We start from the raw sequence: 16,357 nt of genomic DNA, 5'->3' as shown, positions 1-16,357 counted from the left end.
GATTGCTGTTAACTATAATTAATTGATTTTAAAGTAAGCTGGATGTGATCTATTTCCTTCTATAGTATGGTCCATATTCAGAGAGGACTGATATCTCCACAGCAACAGCCCCGCCTGATCAATGCAGCATACCTATGGCCGTGTGTAAAACAGCCACCTGTGTGCAAGTGAATTGGGAGGTAAGAGAATAAGGAGTAGAAGCAGGAGTGTGGCCATTCAGCCCCTCTCACTGCCACTCAGCCATTCACTGTGAAGGTTCATCTTCTACCTCAGCTCTACTTTCTTCTACTAACTGCATTATCTCATCCTCCCATTAATATCTCGAAAAAGTTGACCTGTATCTCGAAACGCAGTGACTGGAATCCTCTCAGCCGCCTTGGGTAAAGAATTTTAAAAAACCAAGTCGAGTTGAGTTTATTACCACGTGCACAAACATGGTTCACTGTGGTGAAGAAGTTCCTTCTCACCTCATTCTGAACGGTCAGGAATTTATTTTGAAACCATGACCCTCTTGCTCAAAGGAAACAACATTTCACAGGTTTTGGTGAGGTAGTCTCTCGTAAACACTAAAGAATCTGCTTAATTTCACCTCATGGTACGTCTTGGGAATCAATTGGTAAACTTCGTTGCACCCTGTTTATCACAAATATATCTTTACCTAGGCAGATGGTTTTCCAGATACAGGCTCAGCAGGGTTCTATATAATTGAGCATGGAGGCAGACCCCTCATCCAATAACTCCATGTTTGCTCGATATCCCTTTGGGCTCTCCCCTCCATGTACCTATCCAAGTGCTTCCTCGGGCAGCTGATTCCAAATATTCACCATCCATTGCCTGAAGAAGTTCCCTCAGTTTATTTTAGAATCTTTCTCCTCTTACCCTAAATCCATGCCTCATAGTTTTGGACTTCCTTAACCATGGAGCAAAGACGGTTACTGTCCATATGATCTGTGCCTCTCACTACTCTTCTCAAACAATGGGACAAGGTTATTCTTGCAATCATGTCCTCTTCTAATAAAAGCCAAATTACGGTCAGCTTTTTAATTCCTTGGTGAATTAGCATGTTAACTTTCATCGATCCTTTTTCAAGGAAACCCAGATTCCTCGGAACATTAACAACTTTCACTGTCTCACTATTTAAAAGAACACTCTGCCCATCTTTTTGTCCTATCAGTGTGCATGTTCAGATATATTTTTACACTATATTCCATCTGTCAGGTCCTTGGAATTCTTTGTTTTATTTTTGTTAATCAATCCTCATACAATGTCAGAAAAACAACAATTCAATTCTAATTGTGTTCAATAACTTCTTGTGTGACACCTGATTTAGAATCTTCTGGAAAGACCAATGCACAACATCTTCTGTTTTTCTTTTATCTATTTTGCTGGTAACAACATTTAAAATGTATTGGACAACCTGAATTCCCATTTTGAGTCCAAACTGACTCTGTCAAAATCCTATTACAATTTTAAGAGCCCTCCTATGCTAATAGATGTTATCACTTACTTTACAGCTGATGTTAGGCTAACTGTAATGTTTAACATAATTCCAGAGTTTTCTCATGTCTTCTTCCTTAAGTATATGTGAAGTATGTATAGTATACATAGAGACAGATTACTACCATTACACCAATATTTCACTTCTCTTGTTTTGAAAGCTGCATGCAAGTAGATAGAGCCTTCAGTTATTATTTTTTACCATTTTCTCTGCTCTGACATACAATTGGTTTACTTGTTTGTAGGCTGTGCCCCTTACTAACTCTGATTATCATTTCTTACTTTACTGCACAACAGCCTTATCCCTTCTCAAACTTTCTTTATTTTCCTTCATCAAATCTTTATTCCTGACTGCCTGCCATTGTAGGTTAAAGCTTTAGTTACAGCTTTAGGTGTTTGGTTAATTAGGACACTGGATCCACCCAACTCAGGTAAAGTTTATTCCAAAGAAACAGCTCTTCTCCCCCCATTACTGGCACCGGTTCCCCATGAACTGAAATCCTTTTCATCCCTATTATTTTCTCCCACACATTCAACTTCCTGTTTTAATTAATCCCATGTAATTTGCAGATGGCTCCTGTAATAATCTAGGTATTAGTTTTGTAGTACTGCTTTTTAACTTGAATCCTCCTTGTTGACAGTGCTTCAGTGGAAAATTTGTTTTAGTTCTCTTTATGTCGTTGGTTTATACAAAGATGATAGCCACTGGTCCTTAGTCTTTCCACTCTCCCAGTTCCTCTCGAACCCTGAAGATACTCCTGAAATCCGGACATTACACAACCTACAGTATTTGTACCCAAGTCTCAATAGTTTTACTCTGCTGATTATGCTGCTGCCTATCACTCCATCACAATGAGCTCTGGAAATCTCCTCCTCCCTGTTGCATCACAGCTCAGCAACACAACAGAATTCCTTGAGCTGCAGATGCGCTCATGTGGCGCTCTGTGGGTTCCGTTATCCCCTACGCCTCCTGTCCTGCCTTTGTTAACTTGAATCAATTTATTTTTAAATTGAATTAATTTCTAGCCAGCCGGTGGTGTAGTGGCATCCGCTCCAGACTATGAAGTGAATGGTCCAGGTTCAAATCCGGCAGGCTCCTTGCACGCCTTCCATCTGTGCTGGGCTGAACGTTGAGCTAGCAACTCAGCCTCATTTTTAAAAAAACACAGACAAATGCTAAAGAAACGGCAAGGTTGCTGCCACGAGGCACAGAGAGGAACAACACTAAATTCAATTACGTTATTCATTAAATATATATTTTTAGGTATAAAAAGTTGCAGTTTTGCTCTTATCTCATCAGTTCATACTGTACGACATGATGTGAAGGAATTTATCATAATGTTGATATGTCTGTCAGCAACCCTGCCTACCCATGAGCAGTAAAGTGAAGTATAATGTACGTAGAAACTGATTACTGTCATGCATACCCCCAACTGCAATACTACATCTTTTTATTTACTGAAAGAGAGATCTAAATCTTATAGTGTTTATCCAAGCTAAACACAAAGCTATAATTATTTCTTTAACACCATGTTCTCTCTATGACCACTCTATAAATATTGCTGCTTTTAATCATTTATGCGAGCATTATGACTGGCACACTGCTATCTTTTGTAGACATCTAAATACAAATTTCTTCGGGCTAGTTTAAAGATAGAAAGGGTAAACTGGTGAACTGATTTATTATCAAGGTTTAAAGAGTTTTTATCATGTAAAGCTGACTCATTGATGAAACAGTGGGCAGGGATTCACTTGCAGAGTAACTGAGCAGCTGTTCATGTTCTTCTTCCTCCTCAGTGCCCTCCCTCCAACGGCTCTGAAGTCACAGAGTTCAGGTTAGAGTTTGGAGGTGTGGAAGGCTGCATGCAGGTTATTTACAGTGGTCCTGCACAAAGTTATGAAGTGAAAGGTCTTAAACCTGCTACAGCATACTACTGCAGGGTTCAGGTATGAAAAATTACTTTATCTGGCATTTGAATGTCAGAATTATAACAATTTTCTTGAATTACATTTGTGTAACTCTTCTGCTATCACTTTATTTTATTCAGGCTGTGAATGCTGCAGGCGCTGGGTACTACAGTGACACCATCATATGCATGACACCTGCCTCAGTACCGGCTGCAGTGAGTGTACTGCAAGTGATTGATCTGGACCAGCTTGAAATTGCCCCTCAGTCACCATCCACTTGCCTTGCAATTCAGTGGGAAGAACCATGCTGCCATGGATCGGAAATCACTGGTTACAACCTAGAATATGGAGGTAAACAGATCATAGCTGTTAGCACAACCACAAGTGCCATTATTGAAGATCTTCAACCAGATACAACCTACAGGTACTTGGTTAGAGTTTGCCTTCCATTATGTACTGTGAATAAGTAATTACATTTATCAGAAACTGCATGATGCCAAAGTCAATAATGTGCTCCCAATGTTTTTAGGGTCCGTGTGCAGGCTATCAATAGTATTGGAGCAGGCCCTTTCAGTCATTCCATTAAAACCAAAACAAAACCATTACCTCCTGACCCACCTCGCCTCGAGTGTACTGTATTCAGCCACCAGAGCCTTAAACTAAAGTGGGGAGATGGGCTCAACAAAGCTTTGACCACTGAACCAACACAATACACCTTGCAAATGGAGGACAAACTTGGAAGGTAGGTGGGGTTTGCTACTCAAAGTCTATTTTCATTTTTGATAAGAGTTTATGGCTAAGAAAAAGCCTGAAAGCAGTCTTATTTAATGTGAAGGGTTAGTTTATTTGTCAGTCAAAAGCTGCTTCTACCCCGCTGGTCATCGATTGGCCCATGTAAAGGATGCAGCAGCTCTTTCCCATTGGCTGCTGTGTGTGCCACAGCACCAGTGTCTGATTTCCGGTGCCTCGGGGGCTTTCCTTTGTCTCCAAGAGCTCATCTTCATGACCAGTGCTGAAGAACCGTTGGGAAAGTGCTGCAGATATAGTAGGGCCCATGTTCACACTGAGCTAAGTATCTGTTGGATGTTTAGTTTTGCAGTCGTGTAACTTGGAGAGACATAATGAAGCACCTGTTGAGTTTCAATTCAATTCACGTTATTTTCCGTGAGGAACTTCATTTGTGCAGTGGTGAAGCCAACGTCACACAATATCACACCACATATAATTAAACATAATATAAAATACTCACAATAGATAATAAATACTAAAAATGAATGCATGCAATTTAAAATACAAATACTCATAGTAAAACTGTTTTTTCTGTCGAAGTTGCTATGCGTACTACGTATTCAAAATTGGGTGTTGAGGAGGCAAATGGAGAAAACCTCCAAAAACTGGATAGACTGTTGTGGTGCTGATGGGCAGGGACCTGTAGTGGTGTCCAGATAGCGTAGAGAGAGAGCGTAGTACGTGTAATGTCCTCTACTGTGTGTTGAGCTTTCTTTATTGTCCATTTCTTATGGATGCTATTGAGTGATTCTTGTTCCTGGCCAATGATTTTGCTACTTATTCTGATAATTCTGTTGAGTGTGTGAGGTTGATGGTGTTCATTGCTCCAAACCATGTGTGATGTTACTGGTTAATATTGATTCAATCAAGATTGAAGTGTTGCTGAATGTTTAGTATTGTAGGATGGCTTAGAATGTTTGGTCGAGTGTTTTACTGTTTGTCTGTAAATAAATGATTATTGTACTTATTCGTAATCAGCGTCTCTGTCTCACTTACCAAAACCTGTGAACTTGCTTCCTCATAACAGTTTGGACATCAGCCTATTTTGTGGATTGTGGAACAAACACAATTTTATAATGATAGTGCATATCAGAATACAAAATGGCTTTACAACAGAACTTGGATGCCTGTTCACCCCATGAAGCTTGCAGCTAATGTCACTCCTATGGAACGCAGTGGAGGCAGGTCCATGGCTACAGCTGGAACCAGACATTAGAGTCTGTTTGGTCCCGCATGCTAAATTTAAAAAGATCAATATGAATCTTTTATCTTAGCTCCATTTCCTTTGGTCCCCTTAATATCTAAAAATCTCTATCAATCTTTGATATATTAAATATACTCCATGATTGATTTGCCATAGTGCTCTTCGGTAGAGAATGTCACTGATTCACTTCACCAGGTGAAGAAATTCCTCCTTATTTCAGTCCTGAATGGTTTAGTTCAGACTCAGACTCTAGTTCCAGTTGCCCTAGTGTAAAAATATTCAGTCAGGACCAACCTTGTTAAGTTCTTTTAGGTTTCAAGCAGATCACTTTTTCTTTTAAACTCTAGAAAATGTGCCCATTGTGTGTATCCCTCATCACTGAACTGATCTCTTATCCCAGGTATTAATCCAGTGACCCTTTCTCTCTATCATATTATTCCTTGCATCGCGAGACCAGGTTATTCACTGTATTCAAATACAGTCTCACCACGGCTCGATTATAATTGGAGCAAGACATCCATGTTGTACTCAAGTTGTCTTGCAGTAAAGGCTAGCATACTATTTGCCTTGTTAATTTATTGGCCAACATTTATGTTGACTCCTAGTGTTCAAGGAAGTTCAGGTCACCCTGAATGTTTATAGCTTTCACTTTCTTACCGTTTAATATGCTTTTCTATTTTTTTGTCTGTCAGCCAAGAAATCTGCATACCATACAACATGTTCTTCACGTCCTTTCCCATCCATTCAGCCTCTCTAAATCCCCTGAGGCCTGTTAGCACTCTCCTCACAGCCCACACTCCCACGTAGCTTTTTCTCACCAATAAATATGTGTATAGGCACACGTGACACTCTCACTCACATCATTGATCTAGACTGTGAACAACTGAGCTCCAGCTGTGGTACATGACACATCTTAGACTCCCGATTCAAAAACGAATTTACTTCTACTCTCCTTATTCCACTAACAATTCACAGTCTAGGCCAGTTTTTACTACTGCCCCCCCCCCCACCCACACTCTTCCCCAGTCACCACTACCATTGGTGGTGAGGGCTCGCTATGAGCGAGCCTAAGGCATGCCAGGGGGCTACAGTTTCCTAGCATCAATCTTGTATCAATATGAAAATTTGATTGTGGTTTTCATTTATACTGTGATTATGATTTATAGGGACGAACAATGTGACACTTTATTTCATTGTGTAACATGAATGCTGTATTGAATGTACAGCTAGTTATTTAATTTGGTATTGACGTGATACAGTTTACTCTTTATGATTAATGTATGGTCTGCCCTTTACAATTGTTGGAAAATACTTTACCCTTTGTATGTCCTTCAGGTTCATTTCTATCTATAGTGGACCTTGTCATACATATAAAATCCAAAGATTGAATGAATCATCAGCTTACAACTTCAAAATTCAAGCAATTAATGATGGTGGAGAAGGTCCATTTTCTGAAGTGTACACTTTTGTCACAACCAGATGTCCTCCTCCTGTACTTAAAGGTAGACCCAATGTTTTATAAAATGCATTTTGGGTTTTTGAAGCCATTGTGGTTTCTTTGAATGAAGTAACAATCAGAGAAAACATCTTCACTCATTGAAAACTGAGTTTTTGTACTCACTTTGTTATGTCATTTCCTTGCATATCAGCATGTAAGAGAAAGAGTAGTCTATCATTATGACATGTTACAGCAGAGATAATTTTCATGTGCATTTTCTTTCATTACCAAACCACTTTGCATAATAAACGGCTCCATGTATGTTCTTTTCAGCTCCCAAGGTACAAATAGTGGAAGAGCATACTTGTGAAATAACATGGGAAGCACTACAACCAATAAAAGGGGATGCAATTATTTATACTCTTCAACTTATTACTGGGAGAGATACTGAGCAGGTAATTAAATTTCTTTCCTGCATCTATAATGTGTCAAGGACATACTAACACAATTTGTAAGTGCAACCCTTAATGTGTGTAAAGCTTAAAATGAAGAAAAACTTACCACAGAACGAACTACCCAGCCTAATCCCACCTTCCAGCACTAGATCTGCAGCTTGCAGGTTCTGTTTTCTTCAAGTATACAAATGAATCCTGGTGCAGGATTTCAGCCTAAAGCGTTGATCATCTCTTTGCTCCACAGGTGCTGTCTTAGCTCACTGAGTTCTTCTGGCAGTTTACTTTTGTTTTTGCACACAATTGAGTACTTTTCAAAATGGAATGAATAATTTCTGCTGTAATACAGTGGTGCTATAAAGTTTGTGAACCCTGTAGAATTTTCTCTATTTCTGCATAAATATGACCTAAAATGTGATCAGATCTTCACACAAAACCTAAAATTAGATAAAGAGAACCCAATTAAATAAATAACACAAAAAACATTATACTTGTTGTTCATTTACTAATTAAGAAAAATGACCCAATATTACATGTATTTGTTGAAAAATGTATGTGAGCCTTTGCTTTCACTAACTGGTGTGACCAGCTTGAACAGCAATAACTTCAACCAAACATTTCCGGTAACTGTTGATCAGTCCTGCACGTCGGCTTGGAGGAATTTTAGGCCATTGCTCCTTACTAAACTGCTTCATCTCTGGGATGTTGGTGGGATTCCTTGCATGAACTGCTTCTTCAGGTCTTTCCACAACATTTCTATAGCATTAAGGTCAGAACTTTGATTTGGCCATTCCAAAATGTGAAGTTTCTTCTTTTTAAACCATTCTGTTGTTGATTTACTCTTGACTTTCAGATTGTCTTGCTTCATTATCCAACTTATATTAAGCTTCAGGTGACAGATTGCTAACCTGACATTTTCCTGTAAAATGTCTTGATACAATTTTGAATTCATTGTTCCCTCAACAATTGCAATCTGTCCAGGCCCTGAGGCAGCAAAGCAGCCCCAAACCATGATGCTCCTTCCACCATGCTCCACAGTTGGGATGAGGTTTTGGTGTTGGTGTACAGTGCCCCTGTTTCCTCCAACATGGCAATGTGCATTTCTGCCAAAAAGTTCAACTTTTATCTTGTCTGTCCACAGAACATTGTCCCCAAAGTGTTGTAGAAAATGCAGGTGGTCTTTTGCAAACTTGAGACGTTCAGCAATGGTTTTTTTTTAAAGAGAGCAGTGGTTTCCTCCATGGTGCCCTTCCATGAGCACCATTGTTGTTCAGTGCTTTTCTTATAGTGGACACATGAACAGAGACTTTAGCAAGTTCTAGAGATTTCAGCAGGTCTTTTGCTGTTACCCCTGGGCTCTTTTTCACCTCCTTCAGCTTTGCCCGTTGTGCTATTGGTGTGATCTTTGCAGGATGCCCACTCCTAGGGAGAGTAGCAACAGTACTGAGTTTCCTCCATTTATAGACAATTTCTCTTACTGAGGACTGATGAACACTCAGATCTTTAGAAATAGTTTTGAAGCCCTTTCCAACTTCATGCATCTCCACAATTCTTCTAAGGTCCTATGAAAGTTGTTTTGGTCAAGGCATGGTGCACATAAACAGATCTTTTTTGAGAAGACCAAGCTCTATCAGTAACCTGACTTTATGCTTTTTTTTTAATATAGGGCAGGGCACCTCTACAACCCACAACTCCAATCTCATCATTGATTGGAACACCAGACTCCAAATAGCTTTTGTAGAAGGCATTACCCCAGTGGTTCATATACTTTTTCTAACAAATACATGTAATATTGGATCATTTTTCTCAATGGATAAATGAGCACGTATAATGTTTTTTTGCTATTTATTTAATTGGTTCTCTAGTTTTAGGACTTGCGTGCAGATATGATCACATTTTAGATCATATTTATTCAGAAATAGAGTAAATTTTGCAGTGTTCTCAAACTTCCATTTGGTGAAGGGAAAATATTTTTATTCAATCTCCTTTGTAGTTTAAATCTCTTGTCAAGGTGTGCCTTGAATATTTTCAATAATTACAAGAATTCCAAAGGTACTCTATCTTCTGAAAGAAGAAATTCTTGTCTCTGTGAAGTGCATGCACCCAAATGCTTGTAGATAACTCCACTACGTGAAACATTTCTCTCAGTATCCATCCTCTCATTCTTTCAAACTCTTCATATAAAGTGTGGACCCAATCTGCTTCACCTTTCTTCATGGGTATGTCCCTTTATTTCAGGACTTTAAATATGCTGAATCTTTCCTGCATCTCCAGTGCAAGTATATCCTTCCTTAAATTTGCAGACCAAAAGTGTACTGGTACTCTGAGTGTAGTCCGAGCAGTAACCTGTAAAGCTGCATTAAAACCTCCCTAATTTTACAGTCGGTACCTCTTGCAATGAAGGTGAATGTTATCCTTCCTGTTATACAGTGATGAGAACTGTACACAATACTCCAGATGCAATGTCACCAAAGTACTGTGCAGCTGCAACTTGACTTACCAACTTCTACAGTCCAGTGTTCCAATTGATGAAGACGTGTATGCCACTATCTCCCACCCAGCACTTATCCTTACAAGTCACCTAAGTGCTACACCTGCCCATACACCTTCACCCTCACCTCCATTCAAGACCCCAGGTGGTCCTTCCAGGTGAGGCAACACTTCACCATCAAATCTGCTGGAGTTGTCTGTTGTGTCCAGTGTTCCTGATGCGGCCTTCTCTACATTGGTGAGGCCCTTCGCCAAGCAACTCCACTCCATCTGCCACAAGCGGGACTTCCTGAAGGCCAAAAATTTTAGTTTAGATTCCCATTCCCATTCTAACGTTCCAGTCCATGGCCTCTTTATGTGCCAAGATGAGGCCACAGCCTCAGGGTAGAGGAGCAACACCTTGTATTCCGTTTGGGTAGCCTCCAACTTGATGGCATGAATATCGGTTTCTCCTTCCGGTAAACAAATTTCCCCCCCCCCCCCATTACCGACTCTGACCTTTTGTCTTCTCTCACCTACGTATTACTTCCTCCAGGATTGTTGGTGGAGGAAGCATATAGAGTGGCAACATACTGCATAAGAGGCATTTAGACAGGCACACTAACAGTCATGGAATCGGGGGGGTGGGGGGGGGATATAGACCATGTGATGGCAGGTGGGATTGGTTGAAATTCGTACCATGGTCCTCATGAACATCATGATCAAAAGGCTATTTTGACGGACAAGATCCCTGTTCACTTGGAGAGAGAGGAACTGGTTTGGGTTGAGGGGGGTCATCAGTTTTCTGTAGGGGAGATCATATCTCACAAGTACAATTGAAATTTTTGAGAAAGAAACTTAGAAAATTGATAAAAAGAAAAACAGTAGGTGGGGTTTTCATGGTCTTCAGAAAGGCTCTTTACAAAGATTCACACGATAGACTTTTCCAGAAGAGGTATGTGGGAAACTGGATCCCAAATTCGCTTCTTACTAGAAGTTGGATCACATTGGTGAATGAGTTTGTTTTTTGATGAGAAGCGTGTGCCAAGTGGTGAGCCACAGGAATCAGTGCTGGGACCATTGTTTGTCATAGATGAGAATGTCTGTGGTCTAATTAATAAGTTTGCAAATGACACAAAAGTTGGTGGAGTCCTAGATGGCAATAAAGGTTGTCTAACAATACAGAGGAACATATGACCTTGAATGTTATGTGGAGCGGTGACAGATGAAATTTAATCCACATACATGTGTAGAAATATATTTTGGGACATCTAGATCTGGTGAGACAAGTTGAGTGAATATCAGGAACCTTAGGAGTGTTGACAAACGAGACCTTTGGGATGGAAGTACATAGCTCTATGAAAGTGGTAACACTGGTGAGTAGGGTAATGAAGGTGGCATTTGGTACGCTTGCCTTCATAAGCGGTGGCATTGGCTGTAAGGACATCTTGTTGAAATTGTAAAAACCATTGGTTAAATCAAACTTGGACTACAGTTCTGATTGCCATACTGCAGGGAGGAGTGGTAGAGCACAGAGTGATTCACCAGAAGTTACCTGGATTTGACAGGCATGATTTATTTTCACTGAAACATAAGAGGCTGAGCAGTGACCATATAGAAAGTTTTAAAATTATGAGGGGCATTGACAGGATAGTTGGCCTGCCTTTGGGAATAAAAACTGGCTTGATCCCAATTTAATGTGAAATTTAAACTTCATATATTCAGTTCAATATGAAGGAATGTAATTATCTAAGGGTTAAACGTTTTACTCAGAGAGCAGAAACTATCTGGAATGAGCTGCCAGAGGAGGTGGTAGAGGCAGATACAGTTAAAATTTAAGAAGAAAAAAATTTGGATGGGTACTAAGATAGTGCAGGCATGTAGAGATTCAGGCCTAATCCAATGAAGTAAATCAGTGTGGATGGACAACACAGTGAGCAGAATGGCAGGCTAGAAGGGTCTGTTTCTGCTCTGTCTGATTTCAAATGGGGGAGCAGGCATAAGGAATCGCTATGGAATTATGGGTATCACACATTTAATTGAAGAAGCAGCAAACACAAACGAATGAATAAAGTTATTGTGCAATAAGCTATGTGAGGCGGTGAAATATCAGTACACAGAGAAGCAGACAGCGGAGAATAAAGAATGAGGAGGTAAACATTTACTATAGACAGCCCTGGAAAAAGATCTAGCAACATACATGTGTTCCTAACAGTACATTTGTCACTTATTGTGATATATGTGTGTTACTTTAGTAACCTTGATATTTGAAGTCACTCAGTGGAATTCAGTGCTAAGGTTATTATTGACTATTTCTTGAAAGCACTTTGATTCAATCAGTTTTCCTCCATATCATTACCTGCCTCAAGTAGTCATAGTGCTTTGAAAAATTCAAACTAGTATATGTATGGATATGATCATATAGGGTTTTATTGATTGGGAGATAATTATTTGTCCTGCTTTCTGCATTTAAATTTAGGTGTACAAGGGTCCCATGACTTCATTTTGCCTTGCCAATGTTCAGACAAACTGTGAATACAAGCTCAGGGTCTGTGCTGGTCGCCAGTATCAAGATGCCATTGGAACACAAGAGCTATGTGGGCCTTACAGTCCTACTGTATCATTCTCATCTCAGAAAGAAGAACCAACCTCAAATCAATCTGAAACTACGACTGAGCTTACAAAGCTTCACAAGAAAATGCTAAGTGATGAACATTTTGCTGCCCTGATTGTTATAGTATTTGCAATACTTTCCATTTTGTTTGCTTTCATCATTCAGTACTTTGTAATTAAGTAGCAATTGAAAAAGACACAAATGGCTGTGATTGGCTCATTTTAGATCAATGACTCCGGCTTTCTTCTCTTAGTTCATTGTTGAAATGATAGATGGGAATGATTTTTAGATGGAAAACAGTAACTACTGCTGCTGACAAAATCTTGAGTTTGTATTAACCGAACTCTTCAGTACACACAAAGCTATAATTCCCATAAAGAGGCCCTTCCGAAGCTTCAAAATTCAGCAATAGTTGTCCTCTTAGCATTTTATTCCATCACGCCAGTGGAGTTAAGGACAAATGTTTTGAATAAAGGCCTTTCTGAAGGCTGTTGTGGTAGATACAAACATAGCAGACATGTATTAAGACAATTAATGTACAGTCTGAACAGAGATGTATTAATCTTGACTTCAGGTGCCCCACAAACTAGTTTAGTGGCAGATTTCATTGCAAAGAAATAAAGCATAACCACTGGTTGTAAATAAAATGTATATTCAAACAAAAATTTGGAGAAAAACTTCTGATTACATTTCATTTTGGGGGAAAAAAAAGGCTCCTTGAATTGCATGACCTCCAGATTGAAACCCCAGATTTATATTTTTTCTCTCAGTCCATGAAGGTAATGAGTACCACTGTGTTTCCAGCAAAGTGCATTCATATGGCAAATTGAAAATGGCGGATTCCCCCTTAAGAGAGACAAGGAGAGAAGTAAGGCCTTGAGAATTGTGAATCTCAAAACTTATAATATTGTTTTTATAATTACAATATTTTGCTGAACTTAATGTTCAAAGTATTTCTTTATCCATTTTCATATACAGTGGATTCCAGTTAATTTGGACACATAGAGACCAGTACATTTTGGCCCAACTAAATGGCTGTCCCAATTAGCCAAAATTTCATGGATATAGTTTAATGACAAGCTACCGTTTAACTGAGTAACAATTAATGTATTTAAATGAAATACAGAATAAATTAGAACACTACCTAATCTAGTGCAATTCTATAAAACTCTGTATTAATTCCTAATAATTATCAGCAATAATCAGACTGCTTTCAAACAATGCTTTAGACAGTTGCATCTTCCAAATCTTGATTTTCACTGCCACATTAAAGATAATTGTCAACACCTTCAAACGCTTCGTAGTTCCTGACTTGTTGAAGTAGTGAACTAGTTTCATTTTCACTCCAGGCCATTTCTGGCATCTGTAAGCCTGAATGCTTGGAATGCAGTGAGAAAGGCAGTACTGAGTTGTCTTACTGCTTATTACTCGCCAACTAACTAACAAAACTCAGTACTTTTTGGACATAAACACACAGGATTTTTCAAAAGTCTTTGCACTAAGCACAGTGTAGAGTCTAACAACCACACGACGTGCACATGACTGACGCTGGTTAGAAGCTGTTCGGCAACAGTCTCCTGTACCAATTAAGTGGCATAGTGTCCCAAATAAACAAAGGGAATCTTTCTTGATTTTGTTTTTTAAGAGTTGTCCCAAATAAGCAGCAGTCCCAATTAAACAATGGCCCAATTAATTGGACTCCACTGTATTTAGTTATCTTCAGAATGACATGATTACATTCCATTACTTTTCCATCAGAGATGGCACCATTTGGTTTTTAATGCTATGCATTTGGAAGAGATCTGTTTTTAAATTTTTATTTTCAATGAACATAGTACTTCATGAAAAGTCATTCTGTGCTCAAAGTGACGTGTCCCAGGGATTTCATTTATTGTGCAATTCTGGAATTTACTCTCTGAATATATATGTATATCTTCCAGTTTATATTTTATTTATTGTAATTAAAAGTCCAGGAAATTCACTGAATGTATTGTTTATCATATTAACTTGAGTTTTTAATATAGTGGAGGTTGTGCATTTTCCCTGTTAATGAAAATATTTCCATATTAAGATGACATTGAAATGACATGTTTAAGTCTTAATTACCCCAAGGAACAGTTTGCATGGCATTCCAAGATCAACTTTTGTTTTCGGTTCCAGTTTTTTAAATTCCCTAAAAGAACTTCAGCATGCAGTTAAACTAAATATCAGCAATAGAATATTTTGTTGAATTTTTGCCAAAGTTTTTTTTAAATTTCAACAAATTTAAGTCACTATGGCGGTAATAGGCTGATTTATAGTGGTAATCTTTTCTAGACTTGGGCTTTGTAAACTGGAGTATTTTCATGAAACATATGGTGCCCGAATATGGATATTAGGTATAATAAGTAGGTGTTGTATAAATACTTAAAAAGTAACAGTGAGATGGTTTACTCACTACAATATATTGTACAGGTTTAGTAGAATTTGTTGCATAGTTTTTAATATGAAATGTACATTCCAAATATAACTTGGATTGCATTAATGTACTAAATACTGCTTTTAACTTTGTATTGTATTAAATGGAATCATTCGCAGGTTCATATGAAAGTCGTCATTCCTATGTATAACTAAACTGTAACTATCAAATAGATAATATATTTAATAACTGCTAATAAAATGTAAATTAATTCCATAAAATTTAAGAAGTTTGTACATGTATATTTCATTTCAGGCACAGGCAAGTGTTTAGCTATAGGTGTTGATATTCTCTTGTAAAAGTACACTTGAAACCAAATTGGGCTTTCAATAAGAGTAGATCTATTTATTTTTTTATAATACATCAAAGCCCTTTTAAGAAATTGTTCTTAAATATAGTTTAGAATGAACATGATCTAATTTACTTAATGAAATGAAAAATAATTATATATAGTATATTCAAAAATATCTTTGATATAATTAGGTATATGAAAAACATTCATGTTTTGCATACAGTGTTTATCTGTAATGTGTAGGATAGTTTACAGAATTTACAAGCAGGAAACCACAGATATTTATAAACTACTGTACTTAAATAATTTGGCTCTTTGGAAGGAAGTTGTCTACTCTTTGGGTTAGGATAAATAACTACAATGAATCTTAATTCATGCATCTGGCAAAAATCTTAAGTTCTTATATATTTTTCAAAGGAAAATGAAACAAATGGAATATTGGAGCAGAGTTTATAATTTCCTGTTGGGATTTTAAATCTCTAAATGGAAATGGAGGTCTTGGAAATTATTTGTTTTCAGATGAGATTAAGTCGTTTTGTTTCAAATTGCTGAACATGTATTAGAATTTTATATGCTTTGTTTCTAAGTAAAATGCAATGAATAAAGCTATGCTGAGCACCCCAATCAGTCCTTGCCTTCCAAATGCAAATAAATCCTGGATGTTGGAGGTGATCCGAGAGGATGAGGCTGTAGTCATTGTTTTTTTTTCCCTTCCACACCACACTCTCAGTGTCTGCTACTTGACATCTACTGTAGCTTTTTAATCAACCTTGTGTGAACCTGAAGATATAGACATTATCTGCAACCTATTGTAGGTAAATTATTGAAGTTTCCCAGGTATGCAGATTCTTCATTTTCACAGGAGACAGTTTTCATTCATTCTAGTTGATAGCACTAAATATAGCAAGGGCTATGGGACTAGGCAATTCACAGCTTATGGTGCCGAAGATCTGCACGTCAGAATCAGCTATCTTTTTAAGCAGATCCCTCAGAATCAGGAAGCTTACTTACATTGTGGGTACTGAGGACAGTGCTGCCCCTTCTACAGATGGGCCAGGAGAGCTAAAGAGTGTCATGGTATACAATGCTGTTCTAGTGTAGTTACAACACGCATCTCCACACATAAAATGCAGAAAGTTCCCCGAGGTAACCTCTCCAAGCAAGCGAAACAGATCAAATCCAACAAAGACTCATCCAAGTAACCCATGCTGAAACATCAAGATGATTTAAAGGGTC

At 38.3% G+C, this 16,357-nt stretch overlaps 1 protein-coding gene across 6 annotated transcripts in view; it reads left to right on the top strand.

Annotated features, from left to right (window-relative positions):
• The window catches only part of LOC140734470 (fibronectin type-III domain-containing protein 3A-like), a 137,757-nt gene extending 121,970 nt beyond the window's left edge, over nucleotides 1–15,787 (top strand). For all 6 annotated transcript variants that reach the window (XM_073058458.1, XM_073058456.1, XM_073058457.1 and 3 more), the window contains 7 exons: nucleotides 66–179; nucleotides 3,295–3,444; nucleotides 3,546–3,829; nucleotides 3,935–4,147; nucleotides 6,734–6,900; nucleotides 7,170–7,291; nucleotides 12,237–15,787. In XM_073058458.1, the coding sequence (XP_072914559.1) occupies nucleotides 66–179; nucleotides 3,295–3,444; nucleotides 3,546–3,829; nucleotides 3,935–4,147; nucleotides 6,734–6,900; nucleotides 7,170–7,291; nucleotides 12,237–12,554 (1,368 nt within the window). In that variant the 3' untranslated portion in view covers nucleotides 12,555–15,787. The remainder of the gene's footprint in view (nucleotides 1–65; nucleotides 180–3,294; nucleotides 3,445–3,545; nucleotides 3,830–3,934; nucleotides 4,148–6,733; nucleotides 6,901–7,169; nucleotides 7,292–12,236) is intronic.
• The last annotated feature ends 570 nt before the right edge of the window (nucleotides 15,788–16,357 follow it).

This window comes from Hemitrygon akajei, chromosome 10, assembly GCF_048418815.1.
Source record: "Hemitrygon akajei chromosome 10, sHemAka1.3, whole genome shotgun sequence".
In the NCBI taxonomy this organism is placed as follows: domain Eukaryota; kingdom Metazoa; phylum Chordata; class Chondrichthyes; order Myliobatiformes; family Dasyatidae; genus Hemitrygon; species Hemitrygon akajei.
This window is presented reverse-complemented; position numbering and strand designations above follow the sequence as displayed.